The 25,209-nt window shown below is 41.4% G+C and overlaps 1 protein-coding gene across 1 annotated transcript in view; it reads left to right on the top strand.

Moving 5' to 3' along the window:
- mtcl2 (microtubule crosslinking factor 2) overlaps nt 1–25,209 on the top strand; it is a 100,659-nt gene that overhangs the window by 9,601 nt on the left and 65,849 nt on the right. The window contains exon 3 of the mRNA XM_068048384.1: nt 5,373–5,531. Within this exon, the coding sequence (XP_067904485.1) occupies nt 5,373–5,531 (159 nt within the window). The remainder of the gene's footprint in view (nt 1–5,372; nt 5,532–25,209) is intronic.

Here is a 25,209-nt window from a genome sequence, read left to right as displayed (position 1 = left end):
AGTGCTTATAATTTGTATCAATCCTCCGACCTCTTGGTTTGGCAATGCCCTTCTGCCCAGAAATGGATTGATCTATCTTGGAAGCACAGCAAACAGTTGAAGAAATTTGAGGGTATCAATTTTTAAGTGTAAAACAGTTATGCATAAATTTTCCACACTTTAAAACAGTGCTACGCCACTCTTGTGCTGTAGTTGCGCTGTAAGTTCCAGGCTGATGATTTCTGTCAAATTATTTGGTACTTTGGACTGTGTCATGAAATTTGACCATAAATTTAAAAAAAAAAATAAGCTAGTGATTTCTCCCTCCGTTGGGAAAAAAAATCTAGTCTAAAGTTAATCACCGTTATTATACATCCAGTGCTTCTTGTTTGTGTGTACACACTGCAAAGAGTGAGATTTGAAGAGTCCAAAAAATGTTTTAAGATTGAACATGGAGTAACAGGTATATGAATTTCATTACTGTCCACACTATGGTGTTCACTGAATCTTATCAGTTTTAATTTGCCTTTGTACATATAAAGCTATATCATATAGGTGACCGCTCTCCAGGGGATAATTAACAAGGCTGCTTTATACCAATTTCATGTGTGTTGATGTTAGCACCGTGAGTAATAAAAAAATAATTTTGCTTGTTGCAGCCAGTCATTCTATTGTTACTGCTGCTTCAAATGTCTCTCGAATTTGTCTAATTGAATTAAACAGTTTCCTAATGATCAAATGCTTTTCATCCTAATGATTCCCTTGCTGAGGGAAATTGAGTTTGTTAGGTAACTGTAATTGGGGTAAAAATGAGTTAAGGGTTTCACTTGAATCATGCCAGGCCCAAACATGAAATCTGTGTGTGCGTGTTAGTTAAATAAATTACAGATCAAAACATTTCCCTTTTGTGTGGTTACTGCTTTTCTTTGGTAAATCAGATGGAGTCAGTTTAGGTTTTAAAAAAAAAAATTAGTCCCCAGAAAGTTTTGTTACTCACTGAGCCGATAACAAACTTTATTAATACTAATGAATCTCCCATAGTGTAGCTCAGAGTAAAATTTGGATAACACACTGTTTTATAATGACCGGTATGTCATTGATATGTAAAGCACTATATTAATCTATTGCTAAAGCATGTTTAAACTGATCTGATCGTTTAAGGTGAGAAAGTCTTAATGTTGCAAATACACACAACCTGAGATGGGTTTCCGACAACTGCCAGCCTTTTGTCCCTTCTGAGGCCATTTATTAGCATCTAATGATGGACAGTTTTGTGTAGTCGAGTCACACCCCTGGGAATTGTATTGAGTCTTATTAAAATCCTATTACTGCATCTGGGCACCTATGAGTTGTTGCTAAAAGAAACTTGAGGGATTACAGTTTGTGTTTTCTCTCTATTTGTTTTGTGCTCGTAGCAAATGCCAGTTTCATAATTAGAACACATTTCCTATGAACTAAAATCTGTGTCATTATCCATATCATAAGTGGGACAGCATGCCATGGGTTGATATTTATTCCCGAGTTATACTGGAGATCACATTGGATGCCCATCATTTCCTTCTGTTTTCCTTTGAAAGGCGATAAATACAACACTATTAGACCTAAGTATGCAGACTTTAAACAATATATTTATTTACACAGAAACAACGATAGAGAGAAATATATGGAGTGCAATACTTAGAAAACAAAGATTGAACCAATTGACCACAAAGTAACAGTATTTCTTAATACAGTCTGATAATCTGCAGGATTAAATTTTGCAGATTATCAAACTGAAGAAATTATCAAATTTAAGATATGTTATGGCTTCTTTATAAAATATTTATTGTTGGACATAGATGATCTGAATTTCCAATCTATAGTGTTTAGCTCTCCAGACTGAATTAAAACTGTGAATGTATGCTTTGGAATTGTTTCATTCATGACTGGGTGGCGCAGTGGTTAGCACCGCAGCCTCTCCGCTCCAGCGACCCGGGTTCGGTTCTGGGTACTGCCTGTGCGGAGTTTGCAAGTTCTCCCTGTGACCGCGTGAGTTTCCTCCGGGTGCTCCGGTTTTCTCCCACATGCCAAAGACTTGCAGGTTGATAGGTAAATTGGCCATTGTAATAAAATTGCCCCTAGTGTAGGCAGGTGGTAGGAGAATTGAGGAAAGGTGGGGATGTGAGAGGGAAAATGGGATTAATGTAGGATTAGTATAAATGGGTGGTTGATGGTCGGCGCAAACTCAGTGGGCCGAAGGGCCTGTTTTGGTGCTGTATCTCTCTATGACTCATAACTTTGAAGTCTGCTCCTGTGAGGTGTGGTGGGGAGTTAATTAAGTCCAAAGTAGTTTGAGGCCTGGAATGGCTTTTTTAAAATGTTAACGTGCAGATTATCAGACCTTGAAAAAGACCTATTCAATTATCCTCGTTGATTAGTCTGCTAATAGAAACTGCCTTTTTTCATTAGCACACACTGTGTTTGGAGAGAACCCAGAATGTAAAGCCTGTGTTTCTCTTTGCAGCCTAGCATCAGACCTGCAAACGTATTGATTTCATAGAGGTGAATGAGTTAGCTTTCTAATACACAATGTTACTCAGTTTTAAGGCATTCACAAACTTTCAAGTGGAGTCAATTGCTGCTTTCTGAGTTTGATGCCGGAGACTGGGTGTCCAATCCAGCACATTACTTTTTTGGCAAGCCATTCAACTGTATATTTTGGGTTATTATTTTGGAATGTTTCAGGCTAGCAGACTGATTGTAGATGAGATTGTGTATTTGTGGAGAACAGTTGATGTGCCTATCAATAATACCAATGAAATAACATTCAAAATCTGAAGCCAAAATATAACTCAGAAGATCAAGGGCTGATTATCCAATTTTATAGGTTTTGTCAAACACAATCATTTGTATGTTGGAGAAGAACTGGTTGATTTCGGAGCCTTTCAGCTTTTTAAAATTCCGTACCTGAATTTTGTGAAGTTTTCACAAGTGCACGTCACTTCCTTCAGTTACTGGTATTAAGATGTGATTTTCTGCGTACTGCATGATGATGGGAACACTTTCTGTGTAATATTTGTTTCAACTTGAGTGCTTATGTTATCATTAGGCCCTTGGTTGCTTGCTCTTGGCAATGCTATGCATCACTTTATGATTGGTCATAGATGGTTTTTTAATAGTTGGGCCAACTCTACACAGAACTGTGGAGGCTTAGCATATCCATTATTGGAAGATGGAACTTCCAGTACGTTACTTCAGCTCAAGCATGGTACGGGCGGTACAGTGGCGCAGTGGTTAGCACCGCAGCCTCACAGCTCCAGGGACCCGGGTTCGATTCCGGGCACTGCCTGTGTGGAGTTTGCAAGTTCTCCCTGTGTCTGCGTGGGTTTTTTCCGGGTGCTCCGGTTTCCTCCCACAAGCCAAAAGACTTGCAGGTTGATAGGTAAATTGGCCATTATAAATTGTCACTAGTATAGGTAGGTGGTAGGGAAATATAAGGACAGGTGGGGATGTTTGGTAGGAATATGGGATTAGTATAAATGGGTGGTTGATGTTCAGCACAGACTCGGTGGGCCGAAGGGCCTGTTTCAGTGCTGTATCTCTAATCTAAAAAAAAATCTAATCTATTAATCATAATGTTGTCAATGCCAAAACTGGCAATATGAAATGTTAACAGGATCAAATCACACTGCAGCTGCTTTTACAATGGTGTGATTGACCACCTGTACAGTTTATTGCTTCATCTAACTTTAAAATCCGATGTCAGTGTACAGAGCATTGCAGAAGTCTCATGCATTTCATTTTCCAGGAACAGAACCCAACTGAATTTGAATTTGATCCTAATTTTCAGAAGAGATTTTCAATATTCTTTTTGACTTCTTTTGAAACTCACTATAATTGTACTTTACTGGTATTGTTTACTTTAAATTCTGTACCTGACACAACTCTAAATACACTTTATCGTCCTATTCTAATTGCAGTGGCTGTTTCCAGTTTCTTGATTTCACCATCCCCATTGCAACCTATTCTAATTGAAAGATTATGGTGTTTATTTATTTTATTTATTTAGAGATACAGCACTGAAACAGGCCCTTCGGCCCACCGAGTTTGTGCCGACCAAGAACCACCCATTTATACTAACCCTACAGTAATCCCATATTCCCTACCTCCTATCTACACTAGGGGCAATTTACAATGGCCAATTTACCTATCACCTGCAAGTCTTTGGCAGTGGGAGGAAACAGGAGCACCCGGCGAAAACCCACGCGGTCACAGGGAGAACTTGCAAACTCCGCACAGGCAGTACCCAGAATTGAACCCAGGTCCCTGGAACTGTGAGGCTGCGGTGCTAACCCTGCGCCACTGTTCTGTCTGGATTTCCCTGTGGTAGCTGCATTTATGCTGTATAAGTGGTTGAGAGGAAATGAACAGTATCTTCTGTCTCTACTGATATGGAGCACGTTTCTATTACAAAACTTTCCACTGATCAGGGAGAGTAACATCATGACAGCGTAACCTCGTGAAAGTGTTTGGGTAGCATAAGGGTTTAGTGATGACCTCTGGACGGTGCAGCAGGTAGCCTTGCTGTGTGATTGATGGTCCATCATATCTTGGGCTGGTAACATAAAGTAAGAAATAGGAGTAGACCACATGGCTCCTCGAGCCTGCTCCGCCATTCAGTGCTATCATAGCTGATCTTTGAACGTCAACTCCACTTTCCTGCCTGATCCCCATGTCCCTTGATTTCCTGATCCTTGAATATACTCAATGATGGAGCATCCACAACCCTGTCGGATAGAGAACTCCAAAGATTCACAACCCTCTGTGAAGAAATTTCTCCTCATCTCAGTCCTAAGTAATTGTCCCCTTCTCCTGAGACTGTATGATATGTTCTAGATTCCCCAGCCAGGGGAAAACAACCTCTCAGTGTCTACCCTAGCAAGCCCCTTCATGCGGTACACTTGAAAGATCACTATGGCATGGTCTGACACTTCACATGTCAAAACTGCCACGCAGCTTGGTCAACTGACGTAATTAGAATGAGGTTGAACCTATGTAGATGTCATGAAGTTCTCAACATCTTCCTGAACTAATTTTTTAAAATGCATGTCTTTGTAGTGCAATTTTAATGCAACTATTTGCCTTTTGAATAAAAGATAGGGCATTGCTTACCAGTTTTTGACAATAGCATAAAAATTCCTTTCAGTGAACCTTTTGCAACAAATAATTTCATTGTGCGAGAAATTCAATAATGCCTGCAGTGACATGCCTAATGAAATGCAATTCAGAGGTTAGAAGGATTTAAGCCTAATTGCTGTGCAATAAACAAGTGTGGCTTTATGAGGTGTTATTTAAAAAAAGGCAGGGCGCCAAGTGCATGTTCTGAATACTGTGTATTGACTTCCTATGTACAGGTTTCAAAAGACGTGTCTGTAAGGCTTCACAATGAACTGGAAGCTATTGAGAAGAAAAGAATAAAGTTGGAAGAAGAAAACGAAGATCTTCGACAGAAACTAATAGAAATGGATGTTTCCAAGCAGGTGTTGCAGAATGAAGTGGACAAAATGAAAGAGGTAATGCTGTAAGATTTGGTTCAAGAGTCAAGATTACCCAAAAAGGGGGTGGGTCAAAGTCATAGGTGGTTTTTAAAGTAGTATATTAAGAAGCAGCAGCTTATTTATTATGATGCTTAAGGTAAATAAACAGAAAAGACATACGACCCATACAGATTGAATGGATTACCAATCCCAGATCATACGGTGGGGCAGAATGGTGTTGGCAGTCTCCCTGACAGATGAGGCAGACAAGTTGTTGGTGTTCTCTTCAGTCATCGGGGTCCTCAATCTTCTTGAGCTAACAAAAGTGTTAGGCCAAAGCCAAGCTTCAGGAAGCTCTCCTCCTGAGCACCTGTTTATATACTTTATGCCCATCACTCTGACCCTGAAGTCATCTTATGGCCTATCACTTGTGAGCTTTCTTTCTTAGAGAGAGAGAGAGCTATAATATTCAATTCATTTTCTTAAGATTTTATAAAGTTATTAGACAGCCAATACTTGCAATGTTGCTTTTTGTTGAAACATGGCATCTTGAAATGCTGTACGTGATCATACAGAGATGTGGGCAGACTTTTCAAGATCCTGCTGCTAATTCGGGACCTTTCCCACTGGAAATATGTACTGGGAAATCACAGGTGCATTCCCCATGGTTTTAATCCAATATTTTCTATCCTAATATGCACTCCAATAGACGAGGCCTCACATCAAGAGTATGATTTTGTAGAGTAAGCCCTGTAAAATCCATTTAGATATAATGGAACTGGACTGTTAGAATTAGATGCATTTAAGAGGAAGTTAGATAAGCATATGAGGGAGAAGGGGTTAGAGGGTTATGCTGATAGAGTTAGATGAGGCAGGATGGGAGGAGGAGCGAATGGAGCATAAACATCGGCATAAGCTGGTTGAGCCGAATGGCCTGTATATTCCATGTAATTCTATGTAAAAAGTCAGACTCTCATTAAATACAGCAAGAGTTGATGCTTCCCATGGCATTTCTCCTCTACTGTTAGCTGATGAGATTTCTGCTACTTCATCCAACTGAAAATGAAAAATAAGTTTCAAGTCCATGCACCCTCCTCATTTCATACATCAGCTGATAGTATTATTGTAAGTACTGCTGGTTGGGTTTGAGAAACCAGAAGGAAAGTTGAGGTTACAACTTGGACTGATAACCATGTACATTTACAGTCTTCATTTATGATGCAATTGGTGCAATTGTACATTTAACAGCAATTATTATCCTTTTGACTGCTGGCAAGTCCAGAAAAACAAACAGTTGGCTAGTTTTGTCAGTTTTAATTTCTTACACTGTATTACTAAAACAAATGTTACAGTCACAAACTTACTCAAGTATCAGGGGTAGCCTTACTACATGAATTATGCAACTAAAATAGATAATTCAGCTTGCCCAGTTTTCCCTCCCCCAATATTTTTGAACCCTTAGTGAAACCCACCAAATTAGGTGATAACAATTCACCTTTGACTGTCCCTGCAATGCATTTGGTGAAGCTTTCAGCTCCATTCAGAATGGAGACTGTTATAACGCTGAATAAAATATGAACATTTTTTGGTTCCAGTGACTAACAAGGATTCAGAATGGCATCAGCAGTTTTGCATCTTCTTTAGAGTCTCTGACCCAATTATTTATTTTTAGAATTTTCTGTACCTTTAAATAGGCTACAGTATTTTTCTTAGCAGGAGCTTTGAATTGAAGCAAGAAACCTGAGCCAAAAAAGTCAAACAGTTGGAGGATCATCGCTGTAGAATATGACATCTTTAATCCTTTTGTGGCAGTTGTTTCTTTCCTTCCTGGATACCTGACTGTTGGTTTTTATCTCTAATCGATTTGATGCTGATAGCATTTAGTAGTAGGTTTCTCTTTCATTTATGTTCACGTATCATGCGTAAGGTAAGAATAAGCCCTTGCAAAGTGATAACTAGCCACAGATTTTACTCCTGTCTGTTGTAAAACTACTCATCTCCTATTTAAAGTGTTGCAGTTTTTCCACTGTGGCATATTGCTGTCCGCTGGTCTCTTAACTAACAAAATATCTTAGGAGGAGTGTAGCCATCATTGAGACAAGACAGGTTGGCCTGAATTATAGTCTATTGAAGGCTGAATGGATGCAAAAAATTTTGCACGTGTACAATAAAAATGATAAGAGCAGTTTGTTAAAATATGTATATGATAAAATGTAATAGAAAAATATCAAAAGAAGGCAGCCATGGTTGCCTCAGTAAGAATTGGATTCTGGTTGCAACTTTGCATCTTGGCTTTATAAACACCATATTTACAACTATTCCATGTAAATAATTATGCCACCATGCTCCTAGCAGGGACTTCCATTGGCCAATAACACATATCAGAAACTCAACTGTGTGTTGCCCACGATTTTCTAGCTATTAAAATGTTTGGTCAGAAAGTTGTGTGCAGTGTGTGACCAAATTTCTGATGTGCACTGATGGCCAGCGAGACTCCACACAGTAACCAGCAGTGAGTTGCAGTATTTTTATGGGATCAGGAAGTGCATTCTTCCTCTTAGCTCCTCTGAATTCTCCCCAGCAGCAAGGCTGAGAGCCCATTTGCAGGCCTGCTCGATTCTATTTTGAAGACAGTCACGTGGGCCTTGGATATCCAAAGGTCCTGATTTTCCATTATCAGTCATCTGTTTTCAAGGCAGCAAACAGGTGGGTAGCAGTTGAAAATCGCCACCAATGTTTAACCTATTCTAGAAAGAAAGACGACTCATTTTTACAGTGCCTTTCACAACCTCTGTACATCCCAAAGTGCTTTACTGCCAATTAACTACTTTTGAAGTGTAGTCATTATTGTAATGTAGGAAACGAGGCAGCCAACTTATGCGCAGAAGCTACCACAAAGAACAATGTAATAATGACCTGATAGTCTTTTTTTTTGTGATGTTGATTGAGGATAAATATGGGCCAGGACATTGGAGAGAACTCCCCTGCTCTTCTTCAAATAATATCATGGGATTTTTTACATCCACCTGACAAGGCAGACAGAGCCTTGGTTTAACATTTCAGCTGAAAGACAGCACCTCCCACAATATTGCACTGGAATGTCAGCCTACTTTTTTATTCATTCATGGGATGCGAGTGTCGCTGGCCAGGCCAGCATTTATTGCCCAGCCCTAATTGCCCTTGAGAAGGTGGTGGTGAGCTGCCTCCTTGAACCGCTGCAGTCCATTTGGGGTAGGTATACCCACAGTGCTGTTAGGAAGGTAGTTCCAGGATTTTGACCCAGTGACAGTGAAGGAACGGCAATATAGTTCCAAGCCAGGATGGCGTGTGACTTGGAGGGGAACTTGCAGGTGGTGATGTTCCCATGCATTTGCTGCCCTTGTCCTAGTTGGTAGAGGTCGCGGGTTTGGAAGGTGCTGTCAAAGGAGCCTTGGTGCATTGCTGCAGTGCATCTTGTAGATGGTACACACTGTTGCCACTGTGCGTCGGTGGTGGAGGGAGTGAATGTTTGTAGATGGGGTGCCAATCAAGCGGGCTGCTTTGTCCTGGATGGTGTCGAGCTTCTTGAGTGTTGTTGGAGTTGCACCCATCCAGGCAAGTGGAGAGTATTCCATCACACTGCTGACTTGTGCCTTGTAGATGGTGCACAGACTTTGGGGAGTCAGGAGGTGAGTTACTCGCCTCAGGATTCCTAGCCTCTGACCTGCTCTTGTAGCCACGGTATTTATATGGCTACTCCAGTTCAGTTTCTGGTCAATGGTAGCCCCTAGGATGTTGATAGTGGGGGATTCAGCGATGGTAATGTTGTTGAATGTCAAGGGGAGATGGTTAGATTCTCTCTTGTTGGAGATGGTCATTGCCTGGCACTTGTGTGGCGCGAATGTTACTTGCCACTTATCAGCCCAAGCCTGGATATTGTCCATGTCTTGCTGCATTTCTACACGGACTGCATCAGTATCTGAGGAGTCGCGAATGGTGCTGAACATTGTGCAATCATCAGCAAACATCCCCACTTCTGACCTTATGATTGAGGGAAGGTCATGGATGAAGCAGCTGAAGATGGTTGGGCCTAGGACAAGTTTCAAGGCCTAGGACAAGTTTCTGAAGTGGGGCTTGAATCCTCAACCATTATTAAAGCAAAATACTGCGGATGCTGGAAATCTGAAATAAAAACAAGAAAATCTGGAAATACTCAGCAGGTCTGCAGCATCTGTGGAGAGAGAAGCAGAGTTAATGTTTCAGAAGCAGAATTAACGACCTGAAATGTAAACTCTGCTTCTCCATCCACAGATGCTGTCAGACCTGCTGAGTATTTCCAGCACTGTCTGTTTTGAATCCTCAACCGTCTGACTCACAGGTGAGAGTGCTAAGAGTGAGCCCTAACTGGCACTATTGTAGGCAGATGGACATGCACTCTTTTTGAACTTCTGTAGTATATGTTTCAAAGTTGTTGAACACATGTTTAACATTCAAACTTTTTGATGAAAAAAATGTAGGGACAACCAGAAATTTTATCAGGAGTTAATTTCACAGGTTTGGACTCAACTGACGATGGGAAAACAAATTCTGCCGAGGTGTTTGTAGTAATGCGATTCTGTTGTATTTAGCATAATTTCCTATACTCTTCAAGATATCGCACACCTTGCATCCACCATAAACTTGAACAGTCCTAACACTTCTGCCTGCATCCTGACTTGCACCAAGTCTTGTTTACCCATCACTCCAGTGCTCGTTGATCGACATTGGCTCCAGGTCCGGCAACAGCTTGATTTTAAAGAACAAAACACAAACTTCTTACTGGTTTTCAAATTCCTCCAGGGCCTTGCCCCTCCCTATCTCTGCAACCTCCTTCAGTCCTACAACCCTCAGATGTCTGCACACCTCCACTGCCTCTTGCCCATCCCCGGTTTTCTTTGCTGCACCATTGGTAGCAGGGCTTTCCACTGCCTGGATCCCAAGCTCCAGAAGTCCCTCCCAAACCTCCCCCTAAAGGTCCATAATTCTTGCTGAGGTTAACCTTCATTGTGTAAATTAGCTGGACAAAAAAAAATATACCTGTCACAAAAGTGTGACAAAGACTGTGAGTCCTGACAGTATCCTGCCTGTAGTATTGAAGACTTGTGCTCCAGAACTACTTGTGCCCCTTGCCAAGCCATTCCACTACAGTTACAACATTGGCACCTACCCGACAATATGTAAAATTGCTGAGGTATATCAAGTCCGCGAAAGCAGGACAAATCGAATCCAGTGTCAATAGTGCTATCAAACAGCACTTAGCAATAACCTGCTTACCGATGCTCAATTTGGGTTCTGCCACAGTCACTGAGCTCTGGACATCATGACAGCCTTTGTCCAGATATACAGAGGTGAGAGTGACTGCCTTTGTCATGAAGGCAGCGTTTGACCGACAGACACGATGGGCCAAATGGCCTCCTTCTGCTCTAACAATTCTGTGAACCTGTGAGTGTGGCATTAAAGAGCCTTAGCAAAATTGAAGCCTCTGGGAATCAGGGGAATAGTAATTCCTCAGGGTAGTGTCCTAAACCCCACCATCTTCAGCTGCTTCATCAATGACTTTCCCTCCATCATAAGGTCAGAAATCGGGATGTCCGCTGATGATTGCACAGTGTTCGGTACCAGTTGCAACTCCTCAGATACTGAAGCAGTCCGTACCTGGGTGCAGCAAGACCTGGACCACATTCAAGCTTGGGCTGATATGTGGCAAGTAACATTAGTGCTGCTTAAGTGCCAGGCAATGACCATCTCACATTGGCATTCAGCAACATTACCATTGCTCAATCCCCCACCATCAACATCCTGGGGTTACCATTGACCAGAAACCTAACTGGACCAGCCACACAAATACTGTTGGTATAAGAGAAGGTCAGAGGCTAGGGATTCTGCAGCGAGTAACTCACCACCTGACACCCTAAAGCCTGTCCACCATCTACAAGTCACGAGTGTGATGGAATACTCTCCACTTCCCTGGATGAGTGCAATTCCAACAACACTCGAACCTCAACATCATCCAGGACATAACAGCCTGCTTGATCAGCACCCCATCCGCCACCTTAAACATTCACTCCCACCACCACCAATGCATAGTGGCAGCAGTCTGTACCATGTACAAGATTTACTGCAGCAACTCACTAAGCCTCCTTTGACAGCACCTTACAAACCTGCAACCTCTACCACCTACAAGGACAAAGGCAGCAGACGTGTAGGAACACCACCATCTGCAAGTTCCCCTCCTCACCACAAACTATCCTGACTTGGAACTATATCGCTGTTCCTCCACTGTCGCTGGCTCAAAATCTCGGAACTCCGTAACAGCATTGTGGGTGTATCTGCACCACATGGACTACAGTGGTTCAAGAAGGCGGCTTACAATCACCTTCTCAAAGGCAATTAGGGATGGGCAATAAATGTTGACTTTGTAAGTGTTGCTCACAGCCAATGAAAGAATAACAAAAAAACAGTCTTCTACAGCAACGTTTGTTGATTATGGCAAAATTTCACCGAGGACACACCATATCATCCTAAGCTAATGTAGTTTATGAAACATAAATGGAAAAATATGTAGTTTGGAGTGGCCTTTATAGGGCTAAGTCTACTTCCTAAGTTAGCTAGAAGCCAGTGTCCACATTTTACGTAACATTATATGGAATTTTAGAGCACAGAAACTGCCCATCCACCCCAGCTGGTCTCTGCTAGTGTTTGTGCTCCATACGAACCTCTTCCCACCCTACTTCATTTAACTGTAACAGCATATCTTTCTATTACTTTCTCCCTCATGTACTTATCTGGTTCCCTTTAAATGCATCTGTGCTATTTGCCTCAACTACTCCATGTGGTATCAAGTTCAGCATTCTAACTACTGAGTAAAGTTTTAATCATACTTTATCGCATTTTTGTCTTCCATTTTCTGTTTCTCACATTCTTGGACCCATCCAAACATTCCACGACGAAGGTGATACGTTCCCAGGTCCTGTCATAAAGTTATCTTTTATTTGCCCTCCCCTTCTCACAGCAGAGTTTCATCTAGATGTTCTGAAGGTGAATTACCAGATGATGAGGTAGTGGGGTTACAGTGTACCGCCCTTGTCCTGCCACTGCATGGCTCATTACGCCAGTTTCAATCACATTGAGCATTTATTTCGATAGAATTTACCAAGAGATCTTAACTTTTTTTTTAAAACTCTCCAATTCTCTCATTATGAATTTTAGCAATGAAACTTTATTGTTTTGCTTTTTTAAAACCATCAGTCAGCCATATGGACATATAACAAGGGCCACAGTTGCTGTTGGCTATAGCTGGCTTTACACTCTACAGCCTTGCATGAAAGTATGGACTTAAGGTTGAGATTGACTTTATTGCAGCTGAATATGACTGTGCTATGATCCCCTTAATGAGCTGAATTGCAGCGGTCAGTTTATTTTCATGATGAGTAGGTAGTAGTTTCATTATAACAAGATGCGATCCTGATGTCTGCTGCATAGAGAATACGAACTTGTTTTTCTTCAGTTGCATAAATATTCTGGGTGCTCCACAGCAATATTGTAGCACTGCTGTACTCTTGGAGGTGCCATTCCTCAAATGAGGAATCAAACTGAGGCTCCATCTGTCTGTTCCCATAGAGATTACACAGGGTTCTGTATATCTAATTTTGTTGGTGTAAAATCCTGATGCGAAAAGTTTTTATTCGCTCATGGAATGTGAGCGTTGCTGGCAAGGCCAGCATTTATTGTCCACCCCTAATTGCCCTTGAGAAGGAGATGGTGAGCTGCCTTCTTGAACCGTTGCAGTCCATGTGGGAGTTCCAGGATTTTGATCCAGTAACATTGAAGGAGCGACAATATAGTTCCAAGTCAGGATGATGTGTAACTTGGAGGGGAACTTGCAAGTGGTGGTGTTCCCTTGCGACTACTGTCCTTGTTCTTTTAAGTGATAGAGGTTGCACGTTTGGAAGGTGGTGTGGAAGGAACCTTGGCAAGTTGCTGCGGTGCAGCTTGTAGATGTACGGACTGCTGCCATTGTGCACCAGTGATGGAGTGAGTAAATGTTTAAGGTGGTGGATAGGGTGTTAGCCAAGCAGGTGCTTTGTCTTGAATGGTGTTGAACTTAAGTATTTGTTGGAGCTGCACTCATCCAGGTGAGTGGAGAGTATTCCATCACACTCTTGTGTCTTATAGATGATGAACAGGCTGTGGAGAGTCAAATGGTGAGTTACTCGCTGCAGATTTCCCGGTCTCTGACCTGCTCATGTAAACCACAGTTTGTGGCTGGTCCAGATAAGTTTCTGGTCAATGGTAACTCCCAGGATGTTGATGTCAGGTGATTCAGTGATAATGCCATTGAATGTCAAGGGCAAATGTTAGATTCTTTCTGAACAATGTGCTTTCATAGCGAACATCCCCACTTCTGACCTTTTATGATTGAGGGAAAGTCATTGATGAAGCAGCTGAAGATGCTGGAGCCTAGGACACTATCCTGAGGAACTCCTGCTGCGATGTCCTGGGGCTGAAAAGATTGGCCCCCAACAACCACAACCATCTTCCTTTTGTCCAAGTTATGACTCCAACCAGTGGAGAGTTTTTCCCGTTTCCCATTGATTTTAAATTTGCTAGGGCTCCTTGATGCCACACTTGGTCAAATGCTGCCTTGATGACCGAACCCAAACTGAGCATTGATGAGCAGATTATTGCTGAGTTAGTGATGCTTATCAAACAGCACTGTGTATCAAGCCTGTGTCCTCAGTACCTTGCTGTATGGCAGTGAGGCCTGGACAACGTATGTCAGCCAAGAGCGACGTCTCAATTCATTCCATCTTCACTGCCTCCGGAGAATCCTTGGCATCAGGTGGCAGGACCGTACCTCCAACGCAGAAGTCCTCGAGGCGGCCAACATCCCCAGCATATACACCCTACTGAGCAGCGCTTGAGATGGCTTGGCCATGTGAGCCGCATGGAAGATGGCAGGATCCCCAAGGACACATTGTACAGTGAGCTCGTCACTGGTATCAGACCAATCGGCTGCCCATGTCTCCGATTTAAAGATGTCTGCAAACGCGACATGAAGTCCTGTGACATTGATCACAAGTCGTGGGAGTCAGTTGCCACTGATCGCCAGAGCTGGCTGACAGCCATAAAGGCGGGGCTAAAGAGTGGCGAGTTGAAGAGACTTAGCTGTTGGCAGGAAAAAAGACATGCGCAAGTGGAGAGCCAACTGTGTAACAGCGTTGACAACCAATTTTATCTGCAGCACCTGTGGAAGAGTCTGTCACTCTAGAATTGGCCTTTATACCCACTCCAGGTACTGCTTCACAAACCACTCGCCACCTCCAGGCACTTGCCCATTATCTCTCGAGACAAGGAGGCCAAAGAACAAGTGCTGCTTAATAGCACTGTCGACAACACCTTCCGTCACTTTGCTTATGATTGAGAGTAGATTGATGGGGCAGTAATTGGATGCGTCCTGCTTTGTGAACAGGACAAACCTAATCAATTTTCCATATCATCAGGTGGATGCCACTGTTGTCGCTGTACTGGAACATCTGGGCTAGGGGTGTAGCTAGTTCTGGAGCACAAGTCTTCAGTACTGCAGCCTGAACTGCTATCTTTATAAGCTGTGCTTTTAAATATCATTCATGCAAGATGTCATCCTTAATAAGGTAAACAAAATGTTTTTTTACACAGCCAACTCCACCAAAATATTCTTACACTCATAATCCCCTGTGACTAAAGACAATGATTCTAGTAATCCTAAAAAACAGTTCTCTGCTTCTATTCTATATCAGTCTCGGTCCTGCTGCCCATGTGTGTCACTGTCTCTGTCTCCCCTTCTATTTCTCTCGACTCCTTCCCTTCAGTGTGTGCCTCTCATTATCATAATCTTTCCTTCTCTCTCTCTCTCTCGCTCTCTCGTCTTCTCCTTCTCACATCCCCCTCTAATTTTCTCTATCTTCCCACCTCCTCTCCCTATCTCCTTTCCTTCGTTCTCCTTTTCTGTATCTTCTCAATCTACTCTGTCTCCCTCTGTGTCATTCACTTCTTTGCCCCTTATCTCCCTCCCTTCTGTTTCTGCAACATAATCCTTCAGTTCTATTGTTTACTTAACAGGATTTTTGTAATTTGTAAATATTTGGTGTACTTATCTTCGCATCTACAAATTGAGACCTGAATACAGGCATTGTGATATAAGTCATAGGACCAGCAGTACAGCCATATCCTGATAAACACATGATTATTTTGCCACATAATTGCAAGCTTCAACTAGACATTCTTTAAACAGCAGATAAAAATAGCCAATTGTAACCCTTGTGCCACAGTCTTTATAACTAGTCATTCAGCAATTCAGTCTAGACAAAAATGATTGCAATTCTAGGATGCCAAGTGATAAGGTTTAGAAAAAGTGTGCGACTGCCTGGAATTTGAATGTGACAGTGTAAGTATAGAAGTTGTTGGCAGTGTTATCATATATATCCATAACATGCCTGTACCAAATTTCTGCCCCTGCTTTTTAAGCAGAAATGTGATCCTACTTAAAATTAATGGATTACAATAGCAAAGGGAGAAATTGAATCCGAAGTCATTGTTTGTGGGATAACACTGACAACGGTAATTTCAGCTGTGTTGAACATTAGAAACAATCTTCAACCTTAGTCAGAAAATTGTTACAGTAAGAGTAAATGGAAGGCATTTTGGTGAATTGAAATGTGTAATGCACTAATTCAGAATTAACTATATAAATTGATTTCTTGGGTTATTTGTTAACTTTTAAAATATCCTGGTTTCCCCCACCCTTTAAACAGACTATCCTCTTTCATTGAACTTCTTTCTGGTCATGTACAGTTTAAGAATATGTTTTCCATCATTTCATCTGTACAAAGGTGATATGAGAAACTTTTTCACGCAGTAAGTGGTTAAGGTCTGGAATGCTCTGCCTAAAATTGTGGTGGAGGCAGGTTCAATTGAAGCATTCAAAAGGGAATTAGGGACAGTTATATGAAAAAGAAGAAGAATGTGTGCAGGGTTATGGGGAGAAGGCAGGGGAATGGAACTGAGGGAATCTCTCTTTCGGAGAGCCAGTGCAGACACGATGGGCCGAATGGCCTCCTTCTGCACTCTAACGATTCTGTGACTTTTTAATGTTTGTTAAAACTAGGTAACATTAGTGACAAGATGTGCAAAAGGGTTATTATTTAGCAGGGGTAAAACAAATGTCATGTTTAAGTTTCCCTTACATGAGCAGCAGTTAAGGATTTCCCTGGGTTGCAACAAAAGGGAAAAGAAACAGGAAAAATGAAGTACATTATATATTACCAAATAGAATATTGCACCTGACCTAATGACACAGGACCTTGAGCTGGTTGTACATTTTGTGCCACCTCATAAGCAGATGAGCCCGATTGTTACAATGCAGCTCTTGTTTTTATAGCCTGTTGTTGGACAATAATGAATGAGTCTTGTCCTTGACTGAGATCCAGATGGCATATCTTCATACTTTTTCCCTCTTTTGCTTGAAATTCTTGAATTTCACCTAAAACCTAATTGGTTTGCTGCATAACATGGGCATTTTTTCATTTTTGATCAGCTGAACACTCCCTTCTCTTCCCCTAGCCCCTGACCCCTCTGTTTTTTTCCTTTGCCGGTCCCTTTGGTATGTACCTCCCTAAGTCTAAGAGGACAAGGCAGGTAACCAGCTCTCCACCCACTGCCAGTGTTGCTTTTGGCCACATGTCAGTAGATTCATGAGTACAATCCAGGAAAAAGTAATCTCCTTTGTTTGTGCTGTTCTCAACCCCTTCCCTTTTACAACAATGATTTGATGCCTGTTCAGGGATATTTCTAGCAGTGCAGCCGGGCAGGTGACATTAGGAAAATCAAGAGGGTGTGAGAAGGGCTAGGAGGAGTTAAAACTGCATTCGTACTGCCGTATCTAGTGCTACATTACCAGCATAAGCATTTATCGAGTAATCTATATAGTTTATTACTTGTTAATAAAATGCATTTCCTGTTTAACACACTATACTTATGGATACTTCTGATTGGCCTATATGTACATTTCTTCCAGCACTTTTTTTGAGAGAGAAAATAGCTAGTCATTGTGTAATGTAGAGAGAGAACCTTCCCCACCAACAGAAAACACCTTTTTAACACTGCTGGAGTCAGAATGCCTGTGACTATATATATATATATATATATATATATTTCACTTTAAAAGAAAAAGTTACTTTATCCATGCTTGTGACTATCATATTATGACGGAAACTAGATGGTGGGGGCGGGGGGCACAGTTAAAATGGAGTGGGGTAGTTGCCCACTTCTTTCCTGCCATTTATCTTGTGCTGGGCGTCATTCCCCTGGCAGTGGCCTCCTGCCACCCAAATCTAATGACCAGGCAGTACAGATACAGGCTGTTCAGCCAGTGTTCGCTGAACTTCATATTCCATAAAAGTCTCCCCCCACTCTAATGACCTCTTCCCACCCTGCCTCCTTATCCACTTGTTCCTCATATATGAAACATTTTAATTGAGAGAGTCACCAATTTAAGAATATTGGGGTAACATCCCCGTTAATGGAGTAAAAGAGAAATTGTCATGAAACCACATTGTGTTCATTGATTTTTATTACCAACTTCTATGTAACTAGCATATTCAGCACATTGTAATAAGTCTAATATAATTTCTGTGCACAGATTTCTGTTCATTAGTGGAATTTATTTTCTCCACATAGCTTAGTTTAAAGTAGTGATTGTGGGATAGACAGTGCTGTCATTAGAGTAGAAAATAAGAAAACAATACAACAAGGGAATGTCTATAATATTCCCCTCTTTTTAAACAAAAGTTACGTAACTGTCCTCTCAAGCAACCGTGATGAAGTTGGTTGCAACACTGAATTGTTTTTGTGACAGGAAATGGCCATTTCAGTTTAATATACAGACTGCAAATCAATGGAACTTCCTTGAGCTTTCCAGTCCAACACCCATTCTGGCTCAGTGCACTATTTTAACAAAACATGCTTGATTAACACCACTTCCCGGTTCAGTTCAGAGCAATTTTGGTTTTAACTAATCTCATGAGGGGTTGTTCACATATTTTATCTCATTTACATTTTTGAGTGGCGTTTTCTTTTAAGAGACTTTTTTCCCCTGCTGCAATGATCAGTAAGGTTCGACAAAGTCTTTAAACAGAGAATTTTAAAAAAACTCAGCTGATTATACTCCTTTAAACAGCTACATTGTTAGATTACTAAATGACTCGCCAACTTTAAGGGCATTTAAGTGGTCATTGGATAGACATATGGATGAAAATGGAATAGTGTAGGTCAGATGGTTTCACAGGTCGGTGCAACATCGAGGGCCGAAGGGCCTGTACTGCGCTGTAATGTTCTTCTCTAACAATTCATTAGAAGTCAGGGACTTCCCCACAGCCGGGGAGGGAAGAGAGAGACAGTTAGTTAGAGGCTGAAATTCTTACTGGACTAGTTGCCTCAGAACAGGCATTGGTGGAAACGTGGAAGAAGGTCTTCGACCACTCTTTTTAGGTTGCAGGAGGTAAAGGGAACGAGGGGAGAAAACCAACACATAGAATGATAACAGCACAGATGGAGGCCATTCAGCCCATCATGTCTGTGCCAGCTCTCTAAGAGCTACTCAGGTAGTCCCACTCCCCTGCATTTTCCCCGTAGCTCTGCAAATTTTCTCTCTCATAATCCAGTTGCTTTTTGAAAGCCATGATGCATCCTTAAAAAATACTTGGGACGTCAACCTATTGGCTGATCAAATATTTGAAATTCCTGTAAGCTGAGTATTGTTAAATAGGGAATTTCATTGTTAGAGCACCACTCAAAAGATTTAAATATTAAAACAACTTTAAAATTTCATAACTTTAATGCACTTTGGAATTGTTAAACTCTTAATTAAAATGATAAAATACTCCTTTATATATTAGTGCATTTATCACGTTTGTTTGCAAGCTAACTACAGGCACTAACAACATCGATATAGTACGTCTGTCAGCGTAGATGTGCATATTGGTATACTAGTGTGGCATGTATGGGTGAGACCTGTCTTACTTTGGATAATAACCAATACTGATGTTCCCTTAGACTGACCCTTCTGGCTCCCAAGGGTTCGTGCGCCCCCTTCAATAGAAATACTGGCACAATACTTGTTGTTAGCAGCAGGAAGGTATGTTTCTCAGCTGTGGAAAAGCCCCTTTTTTCTGCCAGAAGCATAAATTAAATACCTGTGGCGCATATGATGGTGCAGCCTTTGACTAAGACTGGTACCAAGCACCACAAGAAGAATGTCTTAGGAATAGTTTTGCTTATACAGTAAGTCTTGGTGACTTCACCAGAGAATTGGCTTGGAGAAGTGTCTGATTCCAGAGGTGTGAAGGAGCAACAGGCAAAGGTAAGAATGTACGAAATAGGAGCAGGAGTAGGCCATTTGGCCCTTCAAGCCTGCTTCACAATTCAATAAGGTGATGGCGGATTTGAACCTCAACTCCACTTTCCAGTCTGCCCCCATAACCCTTGACTCCCTTGTAGATCAAAAATGTGTCTAACTCAGTCTTGAACATATTCAATGACCCAGCTTCCACTGCTCTCTAGGGAAGAGAATTCCAAAGATTAACACCCCTCTGGGAGAAGAAATTTCTCCTCATCTCTGTCTTAAATGGAAGACCCCTCATTTTTAAACTGCGTCCCTAGTTCTAGACTCCCCCACAAGGGGAAACATCCTCTCAACATCCACCCTATCAAGGCCCCTCAGGATCTTATATGTTTCAATAAGATCACCTCTCATTCTTCTTAACTCCAATGGGTATAGACTCAACCTGCTCAACCTTCCCTCATAAAATAACCATTTCATCCCAGGAATCAGTCGAGTGAACCTTCTCTGAACTGTTTCTAATACAATTATATTCTTAAGTAAAGAGACCAGAACTGTACACAGTACTCCAGGTGCAGTCTAACTAAGGCCCTGTACAGCAGTAGCAACACTTCTCTACTTTTATACTCTATTTCCCCTTGCAATAAATACCAACATTCCATTTACCTTCCTAATCACTTGCTGTACCTGCATACTAACTTTTTATGATTCATGTACCAGGACACCCAGATCCCTCTGAACCGTAGATTTCTGCAGCGCCTCTCCATTCAAATAATATACTGCTTTTCTATTCTTCCTGCCAAAGTGGACAAGTTTTTACTTTCGCACATTATTCTCCATCTGCCAAATTTTTGCCCACCCACCTTAACCGGTCTAAATCGCTTTTTAGACTCTTTATGTCCTCTTGACAGCTTACTTTCCTACCTATATTTGTGTCACCAGCAAATTTAGCTACCATAATTTGGTCCCTTCATCCGAGTTATTGATATAGATTGTAAATAATTGAGGCCCCAGCACTGATCCCTGTGGCACTCCACTAGTTACAGCTTGCCAATCGGAAAATGAGCCATTTATCCCTTGTCTCTGCTTGCTGCTAGCTAACCAATCCTCTATCCATGCTAATTTGGTACCACCACCACCCCCCACCCCCCCCCCGCCCCACCAGCACCATGAACTCTTATTTTTTGTAGTAACCTTTGATGTGGCACCTTTTCAAATGCCTTTTGGAAATTCAAGTACAACACATCTACAGGTTCCCCTTTATCCACCTTTGCTTTTTACTTTCTCAAAGAACTCTAATAAATTAATCAAATACGATTTCCCTTTCTCAAAACCATGTTGGCTCTGCCAAATTGTATTATGATTTTCTAAATGCCCTGCTATTATCTCCTTAATAATGGATTCTAGCATTTTCCCTTCTTAATAATGGATTCTAGCATTTTTCCTATGTTAGGCTAACTGGCCTATAGGTTCCTGCTTTCTGTCGCCCTCCTTTCTTGAATAGAAGTGTTACATTTGCAATTTTCCAATCTGCTGAGACCTTTCCAGAATATAGGGAATTTTGGAAGATTACAACCAATGCATTTGCTATCTCTGCAGCCATTTCTTTTAAGACCTTAAGATGCAAACCATCAGGCCCAGGGGACTTGTCAGCCTTTAGTTCTAATAGTTTTCCCTGTACCTTTTCCCTTGTGATTTGTGATTATTTTAAGTTTCTCCCTCCCTTTTACCTCTTGATTTTCAATTATTCTCGGGATTTTTTTGTGTGTCTTCAACAGTGAAGACAAATACAAAATACCTGTTTAATGCTTCCGTCATTTCCTTGTTTCCCATTATTAATTCCCCAGTGTCACCCTTTAAGGGACCAATGCTCACTTGAGTCACTTTTTTCAAAAACCTGTACTATCTTACTTACTATCTTACACTTACTATCTGTTTTTATATTTCTAGCTAGCTTTCTCTCTAACTCTAATTTCTCCCTCCTTGGTTTTTGGTCATCTTTGCTGGTTTCTAAAATCTGTCCAATCTTCTGACCTACCACTAATCTTTGCAGTATTGCATGCTTTTCCTTTCAATTTGATACTATCCTAACTTATTTAGTTAGCCACGGATGATGCATCCTTCTCATAGAGTCAATAAGAATTTCAAAGACCCTTGCTGACCAGGTAAGCAGATCTAACTAGCCACCCAATTAATTAACTGTGCAACTGCCACTAGCAGTTTACCACTGACTAACACTGTGAAAGAGAGTACAAGTTAAGGTTAAAATTAAGTTAAATGCCAAATGCAAAACTTGACTGGATTAACCCTTAAAACACTGAGAATTCCCTCACTCATTCACCAGATTCCCAAGTTAAGTACTGTGTAGATGTGTACTCCATCAAAGTAAACTCCATGCTACTTGAAAGCATTGTGAAAATAACAAGATCAGCGAAATGCCTTAGGTTAGTGACTATCTGCAGATATTAATCTGTCTACCTTACACCATTGTGCTCATTATTCCATTCCAACCAGTATCATTACCACTCGCTGTTTATGCAGTGAAAAATACATTGAAATGTTGATGGGCCAAATGGCTAACTTTGCTCCCAAAATAGAACAAGTAGATTGGGGGAAAAAATGAAAGAATGTTCAATCCTTGATTATTTAGCCTGACCCGGAAGTAATAAATGCTGATATTGATTTCCTGAATTAGCATTCCCCAGTGCTAGCATCCCTTGCCTTTTATATTTGCGAAATCCCACCAAGTACCAATAAGAGGCTCACTTTCTTAAAAAGATGGTACAGGAAAAGCAGATAAGTTTTATACCTTTCAGTAAAAACTCGAATCAAAAAAGGAAATGATCAGAAGAAAGAGATTGAATATAATGCATTTTCCCCTGTGTGTCTCACAGCCATAAAATAAGAATTCCTGCCCCCAGGAATGTACCCACCTGCCTGACATTTAATTAAAGTGAATGTGTGCACTAACATTAGGTGAGAGGGCATAAATGACATGTCGGGCAGCTCTCATTATGTGTTGCACAGTTAATCTGCGCCAATCTAGAAACTGTAATTTTAAATTGGATCTAGTTCCCATCAAGTTTACATGATCTGAACAGTATTTGATGTTTATTCGCACATCCTCTCAACAGGGGAATAAACTCCACCCCCCCCCCCCCCCCCCACCACCGGTGTCAGTGGTGTAAATCTATTTAAGTAAAGCAAGGATTCAAAATGCAAGATGGAAAGCACATTTGGAAAGCTTTATTCGAGGTAGATGATAATGTTGGATTGTAGCTGAAGCTTTGTGCTGCATAGATTTAGTGTGAGGATAAGAATGAACGAACTAACATCTGGATAACACTAAGTCATTGCGTCAGGGCATCCGAGAGCACACAGTAAATTATGTTTGAAGTGTAAAACTTTGCTGCATAGCAGTTTTTCACAGCAAAGTGCTTTTATTGCAGTGTTCTCTCTAACACATACGATAGTTCCATTATTTTATATTATGATGAAGGGTCACTGACCTCAAACGTTAACCCTGCTTCTCTGTCCACAGATGCTGCCAGACCTGCTGAGTATTTCCAGCATTTCTTGTTTTGATTTCAGATTTCCAGCATCTACAGTATTTTGCTTTTATTTATATTATGACTGTTTGCTGGGACTGCGATGTAGAAAAGGATTGATGCTTTAAGCCACAATTTTTTTTTACAGTTCTTAAGCCTATTATTTTACAAAAAAAGAAAGGATAGTTGGAGTTATGCTCCTTACTTTCAGAACCCAAAACAGTATACCTCTGAAGAAAGAATATCTCCCCTCAAGTGACCAATTTTAACTGCGGCCCATTCTTTGGCAGATGAGCAGCAGTGTGTGTTGGAAACTCACCCACTGCTCCAGAAATGAGGCCTGGGGTATTTTAACCACCATAGAAACATAGAAATAGGAGTAGACAATTCGGCCCTTCGGGCCTGCTCCGCCATTCAGAAACGAACATGGCTGATCGTCTAATTCAGTACCCTGATCCCACTTTTTCCCCATATCCCTTGATCCAGGTTTATTTTAAATCCCATTGGCCCACTTCCCACCTGTTCCAGGCGAGAAGTTGTTGGGAAGTGTTGGAGAGTCACGTAGCCTGGAGGCTGCCCGCTGAGACCAGGTAAGTGGCGGGATTAGTTGCTGGAGCTCATCGGTGCAAGTCTTGCAATGTGGGGGGTGCGGTATCCGTCGATAGGCTAGCTTGCAGCAGGGGAGGCCTAAGCTTGACATGGGACAACGAAGCACTTCTCCCCCGATGCTTTTTCTTTTACCTTTTTGGGTCTCTTCTGGCCATAATCCGAGCTGGCCTGGCAGGAAACTCACTGCTGCTTCACTCTCTGGTCACAGATTTCAAATTGCAGTCTGGTTCTGATGACATCATGTTTAAGCAGAAAAAAGGGCCCCACTGGGTGAGTTGAACTGCCCACCCATCTGGTTTAAACTCGCCTCCAAGGTTTGTGGACATTTGACAGACTATCGAGTTTCACCGCTACAATCACATTGCCATGGACTCAAAACCAGTTTGCATCAGTGCACAAGTGGCAAGATAAACTCAGCCAGAGAGACTTGATGCCGAATTTATGTTGAAATTGCAGGCTGACCTTAGAGTTGACGCATGCAGATATTGTAGAATTCAACAATGCCTTACAGCTGGAAACTGATACTGTGCCATTTTCATGTTTAGCTCTTGAGTATTATTGTTAAACTAATAGGGCACATGTTTCAGCAAAATTTCAGCATCCTGCTTTTCAGGATATGCAGATGATCTGTGCATTAGGACTGGTCTCTCTGCAGAGATCTTCCAGATCTGTCTCTCTGGGGTCTGGTAATCTTGTCGTATTTTATTGATTGAAATTTGATTATGTTCAGCTGAAGCTGAGTTGCCTGCTCTGCACGAGACAGATGGATAATGTGAAGCACATGTATTGTTGCTTCATATCAAATCTCCATCTGTAAATGACACATTTGATTGTTTTGGGCCAATAGACTTGCTCTTAATTAGTTGGATAAATTTTTCTAGCATTGAAGACCACAAAATAAATGAATCTTTGAATGATGGAGCATGTTAGGTTGTTATCTTCTGAGAATAGCACATGCTGGGAAAACGACAGCTATGTGTTTCGCAGTGGAAATATTTGTAACTGGATTACTGATTTCATTCATCTTTGTCATGGCAACTATGCTGTGCAAAAATATTTTTATTTTGTATTATGCGTCACATCAGTGGTTGGCAATAGTTGATGTTTTGGGAATAAACTCACCATTCCTTGCTGTATATGTTTATATGCCATTTCCCCTTCT

Source organism: Heterodontus francisci, chromosome 16 (assembly GCF_036365525.1).
Source record: "Heterodontus francisci isolate sHetFra1 chromosome 16, sHetFra1.hap1, whole genome shotgun sequence".
Lineage (NCBI taxonomy): Eukaryota > Metazoa > Chordata > Chondrichthyes > Heterodontiformes > Heterodontidae > Heterodontus > Heterodontus francisci.
The sequence above is the reverse complement of the archived record's forward strand: the minus strand, read 5'-3'. Positions and strand labels throughout refer to the sequence as shown.